Source organism: Paramormyrops kingsleyae, chromosome 13 (genome assembly GCF_048594095.1).
Source record: "Paramormyrops kingsleyae isolate MSU_618 chromosome 13, PKINGS_0.4, whole genome shotgun sequence".
NCBI lineage: Eukaryota > Metazoa > Chordata > Actinopteri > Osteoglossiformes > Mormyridae > Paramormyrops > Paramormyrops kingsleyae.
Genome location: NC_132809.1, coordinates 7,304,653 through 7,318,047, shown reverse-complemented (window position 1 = coordinate 7,318,047; position 13,395 = coordinate 7,304,653). Strand labels below are relative to the sequence as shown.

General features: G+C 47.9%; 1 protein-coding gene across 1 annotated transcript in view; it reads right to left on the bottom strand.

Moving 5' to 3' along the window:
• Positions 1-3,215: 3,215 nt before the first annotated feature.
• Positions 3,216-13,395, bottom strand: part of pmfbp1 (polyamine modulated factor 1 binding protein 1) — an 89,767-nt gene continuing 79,587 nt past the window's right edge. The window contains exons 23-33 of the mRNA XM_072698108.1: positions 12,829-13,051; positions 12,089-12,260; positions 10,970-11,099; positions 10,494-10,658; positions 9,242-9,391; positions 9,096-9,158; positions 8,906-9,015; positions 8,712-8,786; positions 8,092-8,230; positions 7,903-7,973; positions 3,216-4,254 (exon numbers count right to left, since the gene is read on the bottom strand). Coding sequence (XP_072554209.1) covers positions 4,161-4,254; positions 7,903-7,973; positions 8,092-8,230; positions 8,712-8,786; positions 8,906-9,015; positions 9,096-9,158; positions 9,242-9,391; positions 10,494-10,658; positions 10,970-11,099; positions 12,089-12,260; positions 12,829-13,051 — 1,392 coding nt within the window. The 3' untranslated portion in view covers positions 3,216-4,160. The remainder of the gene's footprint in view (positions 4,255-7,902; positions 7,974-8,091; positions 8,231-8,711; positions 8,787-8,905; positions 9,016-9,095; positions 9,159-9,241; positions 9,392-10,493; positions 10,659-10,969; positions 11,100-12,088; positions 12,261-12,828; positions 13,052-13,395) is intronic.

Genomic DNA, 13,395 nt, shown 5'->3' with positions numbered 1-13,395 from the left:
GACTGCGATGTTAACTATGAGGTCCTTTACCGTAATGACACTAAAAGAAGATGTAAATATAAAAAACTCCACATTTGATCCCCCAGTCCAAACCCAGGGAATGGACATAGAAGTAGAGGCAGAAGCTTCTGGTGCCTGGTGGCAGCAACCTTGACCTTGGGGTGGGTTGCCGTGACGACCCAACATGGATAATGACAGCGTTAGTGTGTAGATAGAATGCGAGGGATCACCAAAGTGTCACTGAGCTATAATTTAAGAAGATAGATGATCCCGTCTGCTCCTATTCATGCTGCTGTGGGTCCATAGCCCCCCCAAGACTGAGGCCAGACCCTTAGTGAGTGCTGGAGTTATAGCATTTCCAACCACAGGAACCCATTTATAAAACAGCACAGGTCAGTGTGCTATTTTCTTTACTCGTGTGTCACTACAGATAAATATGACTGCTAAATAAAGTAAATGTAAATGCAAATAGCAGGAATATGCTTCACCTACACAGTGTATATTTTACTCTGTACACCTTTAGTATTATAAGTGAACCAGTATATTGTTCAGTCTTGTTTCCTGGCATAAATGCATTGCTTTTTTGATATCTCTGCTAATATTAAATTCCTCAACTGCTGACACTGATTTGTGATTCCTTCCGATTGTTGTGGATATCCCATTGTATATATAAGCCTCACTCAACCTGATAATTATTTGATAAAACAGATTTTCATGAGCTATTTTCGCATTTTTATTAATACAGCAGCAGTGCTAAAAAAAATGTAATGTGACTGATCAGCCAAAAGAGGGCGCACATGCGTAAGACATGATGCAGCCGAATTCCTCTGGCAATACGATATTGCATCCATTTTATGTTCTCGTGTTGGGATTCGTAATGCGAGCATCTGACTGATAGTTAAATTGAAATCCTGATATTGTTTTAAACTGAACTTGTATAAGTAAATAAACGTTTGATATGAAGAGTAATAAAAAAGAACAACAGAGCAGAATTTGTTTTTAGCACTTGTGATTTCTGGGAAGGAAAACATGCTTGGGGGATAGCAAGGTCGCTTCCTGGCTGAAGTTGCTGCTTGTTTGTATGAACCTGATTGCTTGATTCTTACATCATGTTCTGTGAAGCTTCCGTCCTGATCCAGTGTGTTTTGGGATCTTTTGGGGAGTTTTCGAGGATAAACGCTTTAACGGATGAATATTTGCATTCAGACGCTTCGGCTCCTCACTCACCGTTGCAGTAAATCCACGCAGCAGCACTGCAAACAGACCATTTCCCATCTGCAGCCGGACAGCTTGTAGTGAAGTACCCTTTAGGCTCGTCTTCCTGAAGCACTTCTCAAGTTGGTGTCCTTCAAGTGGGACTGTACCTGTATCGGACTGTAGCGTTAATTCGCAGTAGGAATTACACTTAATGCAATCGTGCCGTGAGCCCTAATGGATTCTCAACGTGTGTGGTTTCGTTCTCTTTCAAATTAATGTGTGAAAAAAATTGCAGGTAATTTGTTAATTTCTGAAAGTTTTCGTTTCAAAGCTTCCTATTACTAAGTATTAAGCATTTAATTTGAATGAATTGTCAACTCTGGATCCGATTATTACTGCCTGTGAAAGGACAGACATGTGTCTAATTAATTTCCGTTTCCCAGCAGCCCCTGGGTGTCATCCGCAAAATTCAATTACTTGCCCTAGCTGAAGAATATTTAATCGTGCGCTGATCAGGCAGAAAGGTGAGATGACACTGTATAATTATTATTATGATGGATGACCCTCCCAACAAAGTAATGTCTTTTAGCCTTTTGTCCAAGTAATCCCACACTCTGACTCTCCAGCGTTTGTGTCATTGATTTCATGTTCTGTCTTTTTAGTGCTCCAGCTTTCAGTTAGATGTCCACACCACCACAGAGCAAGTCAGGATGCTGAGGCCATCCAAAGGCTTGTACTTTGCTTGGGATTGTCTCTCCTAAACACCAGAGTCTGATCTTTATGGGCGTTATTCTGTGGCGTTACCAGAGTTCAAGAAGTGTCACCCCTCCCAGTCTACATGACCAGCCTGTTATGTGTTAAAATAAGAGTCAGTTCAAAAACCACTTAAACGAGAGCTGTAGGTCATCACTGCAGTCAGGACTCATCCAGTGCACCAGCCGTTTGCATGGATTTCATTAATTGTTTTTCACTAGGTGCTGAAATTCGGGAAACTGATGTACCCACATGTACCCACTGGGTAGTGACCCTGACAACAGTGCCTTGCTGTCACCTTTTCCGGTAAGTGGTGTTATCCTTGAAACCTGAAGTACCTTAATTGTATGGCTTTGTGATCATGCTGGTCTAGGATAGTGGGTATTCAGTCAGCTGACCTTAGACCCCTACAGGTTTTTTTCCTCCCAGTTTGGGAGTTTTTGGTTCCTCTCCTCCATGTCTTCTGCCATTCTTGCTTTCCGTCTTCCCAGTCTCATGTACTATTCTGCATAAATGATGTAAGAACAGATGGTGACACACCCTTGTCCAGCGCCTAGGGGTGACGAAAAATCCTATATTTCCTTTTGTTTTGAGCTGTCTTGTCTTTTACTGCACTGTTGTTGGTCCTACTGTCTCTCCCCCCCCCCCCCCCCCCCCCCCCCCCATGTACCGGGCCCCTCCCCTGCAACTGTGGCAGAACTTCACTGTGCTCCTCGGAACACGTGACAATGAAACTTGGTCGGTCATTTCTGTGGTCCCTGCTTTGGCCAATCTGGAACGCTGGGTCCGTGTTGACGATAGTCCCCATTCGCGTGCTGAGGGATGGAATGATAACAGCACGGGCTGTTTCAGTGAACTGCCACCCTTAAACTGTACACCTCCCATAAACCTGGTCATTAATCTCGATTATCACACACACCTGCTAGATGTCACTTCCTGGAATCGCTCCTAATTCCCAGGGGCCCTCACTCTCCGCTAACTAAATTAAAAATGGCACAATGGGGCTTTCACTTGTTCAATGCTTAATTAATTGGTAGTATCTATATTACTATGTAATGTATACATTACTAATTAAGTCACTGTTCATATTTAACATCCAGATGTATCTAGAGAAATAAGAAATTTTACTAATGAATGGTGTAGTCGTTGAACTTGCTGCTTGTCTGATACTTTTTTCTGTATTTGTGTGTGATGAAAAAATGTCTGCATTTTCTGAGGGCAGTTTTGCAAAACACTTCTACAGCACAAACATTAAGGCACATTCCTCATTTTCTACTGGGCAACTTTTATTACATTCTGACAGCTGCTTCTGAATGTGACATAAAAACCGCTACATTAAGACCTGCATTGAGCATCACAGTAAAAATGTAAATGATAGTAATGCGATGGTCTTTCAGTCACTTTATATCTATGGCTTTTCAAACATCAGATTAACTTTTCATACTTTCTCCATGACTGATCCTGAGGAAGTACATAGAAATATTTCCACTTAGTTCAAAATATTAGCATATATCTAAGCTTGTTAAAGTTTGGATTGTTATGCTCCATAACATGCTTTCAGTATACCTCCTCGTCCTTTAAAACTCCATTCAGAGCTGTATCATAACGTCATAGGCTGCACTTCTCTGCTGATGAAATGTTGAGTACATGTGGACTGGCACATACCTCAACACCAAACCCTCAAACTCAGTTTGAGGTGTTTTTGCCTGGGGGGGGCAAAGCAGCTTTAAACCCAGTTATGTTACAATTTGATTATTAAAATAAGATTATTAAACACATTTCAATTCCATTTCAGTTTCATTTGTCAATTTAATTTTAGTGAGCTATCTTTACTAAATCGTTACATAACTAAATACATAGTTTCATAACCTTTAAATCAAGAGTGCCTTAAGTCAGAGCAGAATGAAGATGAGAATAAGGATTGGATGTACAGGAACATACTGTGCAGTACAACGGGAAGACACCTGTTAGCCCAGGTGCTAAATTAAAGATTTCAGGTCTTATCAGCTCTAGCACTTGATGATTGGTCCACCAAGCCTCTAATAAGATTTACCTACACTGGTCTGCCTGAGCTGAGCACTCAGGACCTGCTGCCTGCTGTGGGCCAGCTCAGAATCCAAGGCTCTGTGGTCCGCCCCTCTCTCTTAGCGCCACCCTGTGGGCAGTTGCAGCAGTGAGTGTGATCGCCACTCTAGCTTGCTGGACGCTGCCTATTTGTAGTACAGGTTGGCAGCTAAGGCCTTCTTCTTCTTCTTCGGACCTTCACTGGAAACATCCTGGATCCCTCTCATAGGCTGGATGGATCTGAGACAGAGCAATATCACCAGCTGTGCATTAACTCTGTTAATAGGGACATTGTATCCAAGTGTAACACACGTGACTTGCCCTCACTGATCCCTGCCTCAACAGCGAGGTGTCTCTCACAGGTTCTCCTCCTCTGGTGACACGGCTGGCCTTTACTATACAGTAAGTACTGACCATTAGGCACACATAGCTGTTGTGCCTCCCTAACACCCTGACCCGTGCTGCCTCTACAGGGTGGACGAAGTGGACAGGATGTGAATGACTGGCCTGCTGTCTTACATCATGAATGTCTCAGAGATACACACTGGCCACCTTATTGTCAACAATCATACACCTGAAAGAAAATTCCAACTCACTGGATGCCTCTCAATTTGCACGGAGGAATTACAATAATAATAAAGTTTACTGGTCATTGCACAACTACACAGGAATTTGTCTCTTCACCTACCCTATCCTGCTCTTCATAATTTGGGGGTCACAGTGCAAGGTCAACCATTGTACGGCACCCCTGGAGCTGGGGACTAAGGGCCTTGCTCCAGGACCCACGGACATGTGACTATTCTGCCCTCTCCCCACCGGGGCTCGAACCAGCAACCTTCTGATCACAGGCACAGAGACAGAGCCTGCTAAGCCACTCACCGCCCCAAAAATGCCTTTTCCACTAATAACACACCATTCCCAGACTCTCTTTCCTTTCGGTTCCCATTTGCTCCCATTCTGGAGCTTTATATACACGCCGACATTCAGCTGAATCTTGAATGGCTCCCCCCCCCCCCTTTTCCACTGGGATAAACATCTCCACAAAATGTAAAATTATTCCACCGCAAATAATTAACAGTTTAAAGCGTGAATAATAATCAGCCAAGGCAGCATTAGGGCCGGCCGTGGGGACTGGGCCGATCAGGGATCACAGAGAGCCGAGCTTATCGAGTGCATCTCCCCAAGCATGTGCCGGGGGAGATAATTCAGTGAGCTTGTCTCTGCAGTCAGTAAGGGTTCAATCAGGACGCTGGTGGAGAGGGTGGGGGGGGGGATGTCTCGTACCCAGCCATCCAATCTGGACCGCACCCCACCCCCCCCATTAATAACCATCTGCTGTGACAGTCTGTCTCAAGTACCATTCATGCCCCATCTCGATAACTTCTGCTGGGAAAAATATATAATATGAATATTTCATTCCTCAGTATGTGAACAAATGTGTCGGCTTTCAGTCTGTCAGAAGCTTTGTAAATGGCAGGGAACTGTAAACAATCTGGCAGATTTATTGTTATTATTTTAAATTTGAGATACATGTGAAAAGACCAAGCACAGTAAATGGCCCATCAAAAATTTTTCCTGAAAAATAGGGAGCGTCCACACACTCTCCCAGCCTTCATGGCGAGATGGTCCATCACAAAGATGCGCTCGCTTTTATCATACGTTTATAGCTGCAAATCTGGCATCTGATAACCAGCTTTGGGGCAGCTAGAGTCACCGAGAGGGAGGAGCTGAAGAGAAACTCACCAGTCTTCCTACACACATATGGAGTGTATGGAGTCTGCCATGAGGAAGTGTGCAGAAGGACCCTGAGCAGACAGCACCCCCCAGGGGCCGAGCAGTAAACAAGAGCCACGCAGGGGGCTGGATGTGACTCCTCCCCACGCAATTTAGTTGCCTGCTTTGTGCTGCCTCTGTGGCTTCCTGCACGCTTTTAGGATGTCCTAGAGCATTAACCCAGCTTGGTTTCGTTAGCCGGACCTGCATCCTGAACACGGGCCGCTTGCTCACTCGTTCTCTCTCTCGCCCGCCTGTGTGCGGCATTCCCGCTAGGCGATCAGCCCGAGAGCCTCCCCACACTTCACATGCTCGTTTAGAAAACAGAATGACTTTCACATTGTAGATTGGATTTTGCAAAGCGTTTGCAAGACCATCAGGACGCAGCATCCGACTGAAATCTCACTCTGGTGACAGAATCTAATCCCACGATTCGAAAGCTTTCCTCAGTACAATAAAACTGCAACCCAAGGCAGAATCTGGCTCAAGTGTGAACAAAAGGTGACAAGGACAGTCCCCTAGGTTACCAGACAGCATTTACAGTCCTCTGCTGGCTTTTAAGTGCTTTTATTAACGACATGGGCACGTCATATACAGAATGTTAACAAAAAGAGCCAAGACTGGACTTTGAGCTGAGAATGGGCTTCCATTCACAAACAACCACCAGGGGCGGGGGGACTTAAACACCCCCCACACGGTGCCACCAGACAGCATTCTAAGAGATGCTGCGTCTGCGTCCGCGTGAAGCTGCAGGCTGGAAGTGTGCTCATCCCAACACGGGAGAAAATGCAAACAGCTCATTTGCATTGCAGGCTGGGATCTGCCACATCAAACTGCAGCCTGCCCTGTGCTCCAAGCCCCTGGTGTTGCAGCCAGACAACATGGACCATTATCCAGAGAAGCTCATGAAGGATCAGACAAATCCCACTACTGCAGATAAGACTGAGGCCCGAAGAGCTGTAAAAACCCATAAAGCCACACCAGTAGCTGATGAACCTGACTGCAAGAAAAACAAGCACAGGATGAGCTTTATGGGCAGCAGAGAAACAGGGAAGCACAGAGCCACGTGAATCCCGAAAGGATGTTGGGAGTGAAGGCTGGTCATGTGACTGACCTCCTCCATTGACACGCTGCGGACCGACCGTGATGAGGACCCCACCGCCAGGCACATTCTGCTTCCTAATCACTTTAATTCCTCTCCCGGGGGCAGGTTTCCTGACATTGAAACACATCCCCACCCCCGTTGTCTTAAAGCCTTAGATCTGAAAAATGTGGTATTAAAGAGGAGCTTTGTGTCGATGTATAAAAAGCCTAGAGAAAATGTCAGGATCTAATTGCGTCTGGTCCCTTACTGGTGCTGTACGGATGGGCTGTGACCTGCAGCAGAGAATACGCCGCAAACTGCTGGGTAGCCTCTTGATGTAACAATGGAGCCTCCTTAAACAGTCAATCTAGGCGCAAAATTTACTGAATATTACCAGAATATTGTAATAAACCTTGAGTAAATTCACAGGTTCCGTCAGAACCCCTTGTGTTAGTAACTAATTGCATTAAAATCAAGCCTGATAACTGGTGAAGCTATCAGAGATTGGCCCGCTGTGAAATGTCCGTCCCTCTGGGAACCGAGCCGGCGGCTCTGCCTGGTGCCGAAAGCCAGCTCTGGCACCGCATCTCGTTAAAGCCCCGGATAATGGTTTTACACTTTACGTTTTTACAGAAACCCGCAGCTCAGGCTGTGTGGGGGGGCCCCTAACAGGCATCTCTAATGAAAGCTTACAGACAAGTCCAAGACCAGAAATGAATGTCTCCTCTGAGCACACAAAGATCCAATCAGCCGTACGCCGTCATGACTCAACTTCTAATGACTCTGACTCGCTCATTGCTGACTTGTGTAAGGTCAGCATGCCTGGGGGGGTCAGCCAGCCAGCTGGCCTTCTGCTCCCATAATTTCCACAAGAATTTCAGCTGGTTACGATCTCATTTGGGCTATTAGTACTGTATAACATTAGTAGCTGGTCTGTCCGGTTGGTGAATCTTGATTTGGTACTTTGAGGCAACCAATTTAGCAGAGGCACTATGCAAAAATAAACAGTCTGGATGAAGGGCGATACTCACTTCTGGGCCAAGGGCTGCCGGGGATGCTGGGATAGTGAGGCCAGTCGCTTCCAGTTACTCTCACGCAAAGCCTGGGAAGATGAGTGACACCAATTTACACTTTCAGCTTCTCCTTGGAAGGCTGGCTTGTCTTTGGGCTATGAAGAAGTACAGCCTGGCTAATTTGAACTGTCCCTGGGTAATGTGCACCTGCTTATGGCTACCCCCCCTGCGGGCACCGGGCTGGTGATGGGCCACCAACCCCTCCACATCCATCCTCTGCCCATCCAGCTGGGCCTTCAGCATCCTCATCTCCTGTAGCAGTTGCTCCCGGTGCTCCTGCAGGAGGCTGTAGAAGGGGATTGGCGGGGTACACTGATAAGACGCACGTTTCACACACACTCACTCACTCACACACACACAAAAACACACACGCATGTAGGGTATACAGTACATATCCTTATGGGGACCGCTCATTCATTTCAATGAGAAAAATGCTAACGCTAACTATGACAACCTTAACCCCTACCCTGCCCTAACCATAGCCATAAGTAACCAAACAAAATACAAGAGTTTTTGGATTTTTAGTTTTTTCATAGCCGTCACCTATGAAAAAACAGAGTTTAATATACAGAACAGAGTTTAACCAACATAAAACAGAGTTTTCCCTTATGGGGACCAGGAAACCTATCCTTATGTGTCCCCATAAGGATAGGTAAACCCGCTCTCACACACACACACACACACACACACACACACACACACACAAAGTTGGTCTATGCAAACCACCCCCCCCCCCCCCACACACACACACACACCCCCCAACTCACTCCTTCTCAGTGGTCAGATGCATGATCTTCCTGCTCTGCTCTTTAATTTTGGTACTCAGCTTCTCGTTGGCTTGTCTGGTTCAGGGTAAAAATAAACTGGTATTGTTATGGGAAAGCTATACAACAGCTTATTACCCAGTGTTAGAATGTTCTAGAAGTAATCATGCTGTTAGGTTGGCCACGGTGACACCTACTTCTGCTCCTTCACCCACTGATGGACGCTGGACACAACCAGCTCGCTCTCCTGCTGCAGGCGGATGCTGTTGGTCCGAGCGTTCCCCAGGAATCGCCTCAGGACATCCACCTGGGCGGGAAGATGGCGGGTCCATGAGCACTGCCCGTCTGACCTCCGTCAGAGACCAGGTGCAGAGACAGCTTTGGTACCTCGTTCACGGCTGCCTGGTGTTTCTGCCTCATTAAGTCCAGCTGCGAGTGTAATGCGTCCACCTGTCACACAAGCGTCAGACTCGTCACCCCTGGCACACGGATACGGGCCCGGCCAAGCAGCATGGGAGGGGGCCGCATCTCACCTCCGTGACCTTGGCGCGGTAGTTCTCCCTGAGCGAGGTCAGCTCCACCTTCAGTGCCACCGCCTCCGCCTCCTTGGCTTCCAGCGCTGCCAGCTGCTCCTGCCCCCAGCACCAGCAAACCTCGGCCAGCCTGCCCTCATATGTCCGAGCCTGGGGTTTGATGAGAGTTTGCTATTCGGGGGGACACTAATTGATCATTTCATTTTTCCTATGCCCTTGATACCATGGTATGTCATGTGGACACACTCCGCTCCTGTTTAGACTTCAGACTTCAGGAGGTACAGTAACAGAGATGACATCAACATGACATTGCACACACGCTGCAAATTCAGCCACGGTAACCACCAGACATTGCGAGGTGTACCTCCCGATCCATCAAGGCCGGCGGCACTCTAGGCGCTGGAGCTGCGCCGCGTTAGAGCTCCATGTTGGCATGCTGACCTTTACACGCATGTGAGGAGCAAATGGGATGCAGGGCAGAGGCAGTAGATGTAATGAAAGGACCAAAGGCAATTAAAGCACAGATGGGATCCGACGCAGGCAGACTAACACTGCATTAGTGCCTCTAATCCCTCTGTGATTGCTGCCAAATCACACTGTGTGCAAATTCAACACTATTCTCCGCACTCTCTGCCCTAATCCGCACACACACAACCACACATACACACACCAGGGTTATGGAGACACCCAAGCCCCCGCCCCCACCACGGTCGACACAAACACTGGGAATTATTCCTGCTGTCCCTGTGACATGTGCAGAAATTAGGCGACCAAATGCAGACCGTCCTACCAGCACCTGGGGCGTCTGTGAGAGACTGTTCTCAGATTTCTGTAGGACTGACTGACCAAATAAATGAGAGGATACCCCCCCCCCATCCCCCAAAACCCTGCAGGGCTACTTAAAAATGGTCACAGACACATCCTGTCCTGCATGGTGAGCCGAGTACCTTTGCCTGTATTCATATTTTTAAATGATTTTTCTTTAAATAATATCCACACCCCGAAGCAGCGTAGAGGACTACGGTGATCTTCCAGAAGAATCTGAAGAAAATCATCTGCATGAGAACCAGAGCCGTGACCAGTAGTCTGCTAAATGTGGTCTGTGAAATAACACACACTTGTCCCCCTATATAGTTCCCAATACAGTTCAGGTCTGATAAATGAAGTTACTCTTCCATGAAAACATGGTATTCATGGAGCATGTAAACCTGGACTACTTGCTGCTCCGGATGACCCCCAGATGACCTCTGACCTCTTGGCTGAGTTGACAGTTCTCAGTCCGTTTGGCCTCCAGCTCAGCCGTGCACTGCAGCAGCTGGGCTTGCCCGGAGTCGATTTCCTCCTGCAGCCTGAGGGTGGCGCTGTCAAGCTCTGACATGCTGATGATGTGCTCCTCTTGCTCTTTCAGCTGCAGAGACTAAAACATTTGTTCTGACCTCAAATAAAAATATTTATGTGAAATATTTCTTTTGGGACTGAAACTATTAACTGCTTTGGATCATGAAGAAGAAATTTCAAATACATTTCTGAACAAGCTATAAGCTGTCAGTGTTTCTCGTACTCCTGACTATAATCTCTGTCCTATGTCCACAGTCTGCCTTTTGTTTCTTGTACCCCTGACTGCAATGTCTGACCTACATCCACACAGTCTGCCTGTTTCATGTATTCCTGATTGTAATGTCTTATTTTGTTGATCTTGCCCGTTAGCGTCTCTCCCATGATGCCAACCTGTTGCTGCTGGGTCCAAATGCCCCCCATTTTGCTGGTCAGCTCCTTTTCTGGATGCTCTGCTCCTGATGTGTCAAGCTGGGCCATTCTGCCCTTGCTCACCTGCACTGTCAGTGGTCCCACTTGGCTTCTGAAGATCAAACATATATAAACAACAAACTATAAACCAAAATGTCCCCTCTTACATACAGGACAGTTGGCATCCTTGCCATAGAGATTCGTTGGGGACACCGATAGAGGTCCTGTCACCTGGAAGCCTACTGGGCCACTACAAGACAAATGGGAAGGGAGGGAAGCGCGCTGTAGGTGCTTCGGTGTAATGCTCAGCGTGGGGGGACCCGGAAAGCCCCCGGGCTTACAGACTGCCCTGGGGGGGCGGCGTCTCTCCAGCACCTCCCATTCTTTTTACTGGGAAGCCACAGTAACAGGTAATCAATATCTCGCAAACCCAACCCCCCCACACCCCCTTGCCAGGCTGATCAATATCCCTGGCAATTAGAGTCCCTGACTGCTGGGACCTGAAGCTGCTTCCAAGCCCAAAGACACTCAGTGCAGTCCTCAGACTTCCACTTCATTACACCACACCCCCCCCCCCGCCTCCGTAATTTGTATTGGCAGCCTGCTGTGTACTCAGTGTTCAGGGCCGGCTGGACGACAGACCTCTGACAGGCCACCGGGTGGCGCTTTTGGTTCCCACGTCCCGCACCGCGTTTCATTCCAGTCGACGGGGGGCCTCAACCGCAGAGTGTGTCTGGCTGGGCCTGCATGCCAGTGCAATGCCTGGGTAGCACCGCCCCCAGGTGGCGAGATAAAACACCTCCAGGGTAACAGATCAGCCTCACGGGGCATGGGGCTCCAGGGGACCCCAAACAGAGGAAGCAGCTCCCAAGCATCTGCTCAGGGGCACCCCAGCCGTTCAGTGTGTTTGTTACATTTCACCACCAGCTCAATTAATCTGATTTATTAAATAATAATAATTTTGAAAAAAGTCAACAAAGTATTGATTAGGCAAACATGGTGCGCTAGTGGTCGTGGGAGACGACACACAGTGTGTTGGATGAACTCAAGGGGTGAAACTTGAGGGGACCTTGGAGGGTTGCTGAGATCTGAGAGCTGTACCTGCCGCCCTGACCGTGGGGCTCCATCTTACGCAGCTCGTCCTGTAACACGTGCAGCTCCGCCTGATGCCACATCTCTTCTTGCTGTGGCCACGCCACCGTGTCCCCCAGCGCCCCCTGCTGCCCTCTCTCTGCCAGCAGCGCCTCCTTCTTCTGCCTGGCCAGGGCCTCAGCTGAAGGGACACAAGCACGAGATCCTTTCTATACCCAGCGAAACTCAGCTTCCTTAGTTTAAGCTCCAGAACACAGTAGAGGGTGATCACACTCTAATACTGAAACAACCTCTACAGCGCCCCCTACAATGTTAGCCGTTACACTGATGTCCATTAAAATTACAACTACGTTAACACTACACAGTGTTAATCAATAATGCACATGACTGGAAACAGACCTAAAAAATACATTACACACATCATTCTTATCCATCCGTGAATCTTCCTTCCTGCTTATCCAGTACAGCGTCACGGTGAGCCTACCCCAGGAAGGATGAGGCAGAACACCCGGCACGGGACGCCTGTCCAGCCCAAACCGGTGCCCTGCGTACCTGGCTCATTAAAGAGGAGCCAGAGGTGTCCTCACCTCCTGCCTCTGCTGACCCTCCATAGCTATCTCCACTCCTCCTTCCTTGCTATAACACCTTATATTATCAGCTCCAGAGTTTGAGAATTGAGATGAACCACAGCTGATGAAGACTCTGTAGGTGCCCACTGACTCCGCTGTCCCGCGACCCAGAAGTCTTACCCATGATCTTGCAGCGGCTGCGTTCCACCTTCAGCTCCTCTTGGAGGTGCAGCAGCTCTGCTCTCAGGGTGGCACTCTCTGTCTTCCCCTGCTGGTTGTCCTTCATAGCTCTCTGGAGATCAGCCTCTAGGCCCTGCCTCTCTGCCTCCAGGGAGTGCTCACTTATCACCTCATTGCTCTCCACCAGGGGGGCCTCCACCTCCTTCAGCAGGCCTTCCATCTTCTGCATGGTGTGGGATATTAGTGTGGGGGGGGGGCATTACCGCACACTGATGACGGCAGGGGGTGGAGCCTAATGGTGACACTGACGCTGGTTCAGTGCACTCCCAAGTCATCCACCATAAGTATGAGGATACAGGGGTGACCCTCTGGCCAATCAACATGCAGTATTAGGTAGCTGTACAAGATCACCCAATATGAGTAAAAGAAGTTGAATGTATAAAAGCCAAATAGCACAAGACAAAAAAAAAAGGCAACACTGAGGCAACACTATTTAGCTCTTTAAAAGGCAAGAATGTTTTAGCCAGAATCTGGATGTCGCGGACAAAGCTAAACCTTGAAGTCTGC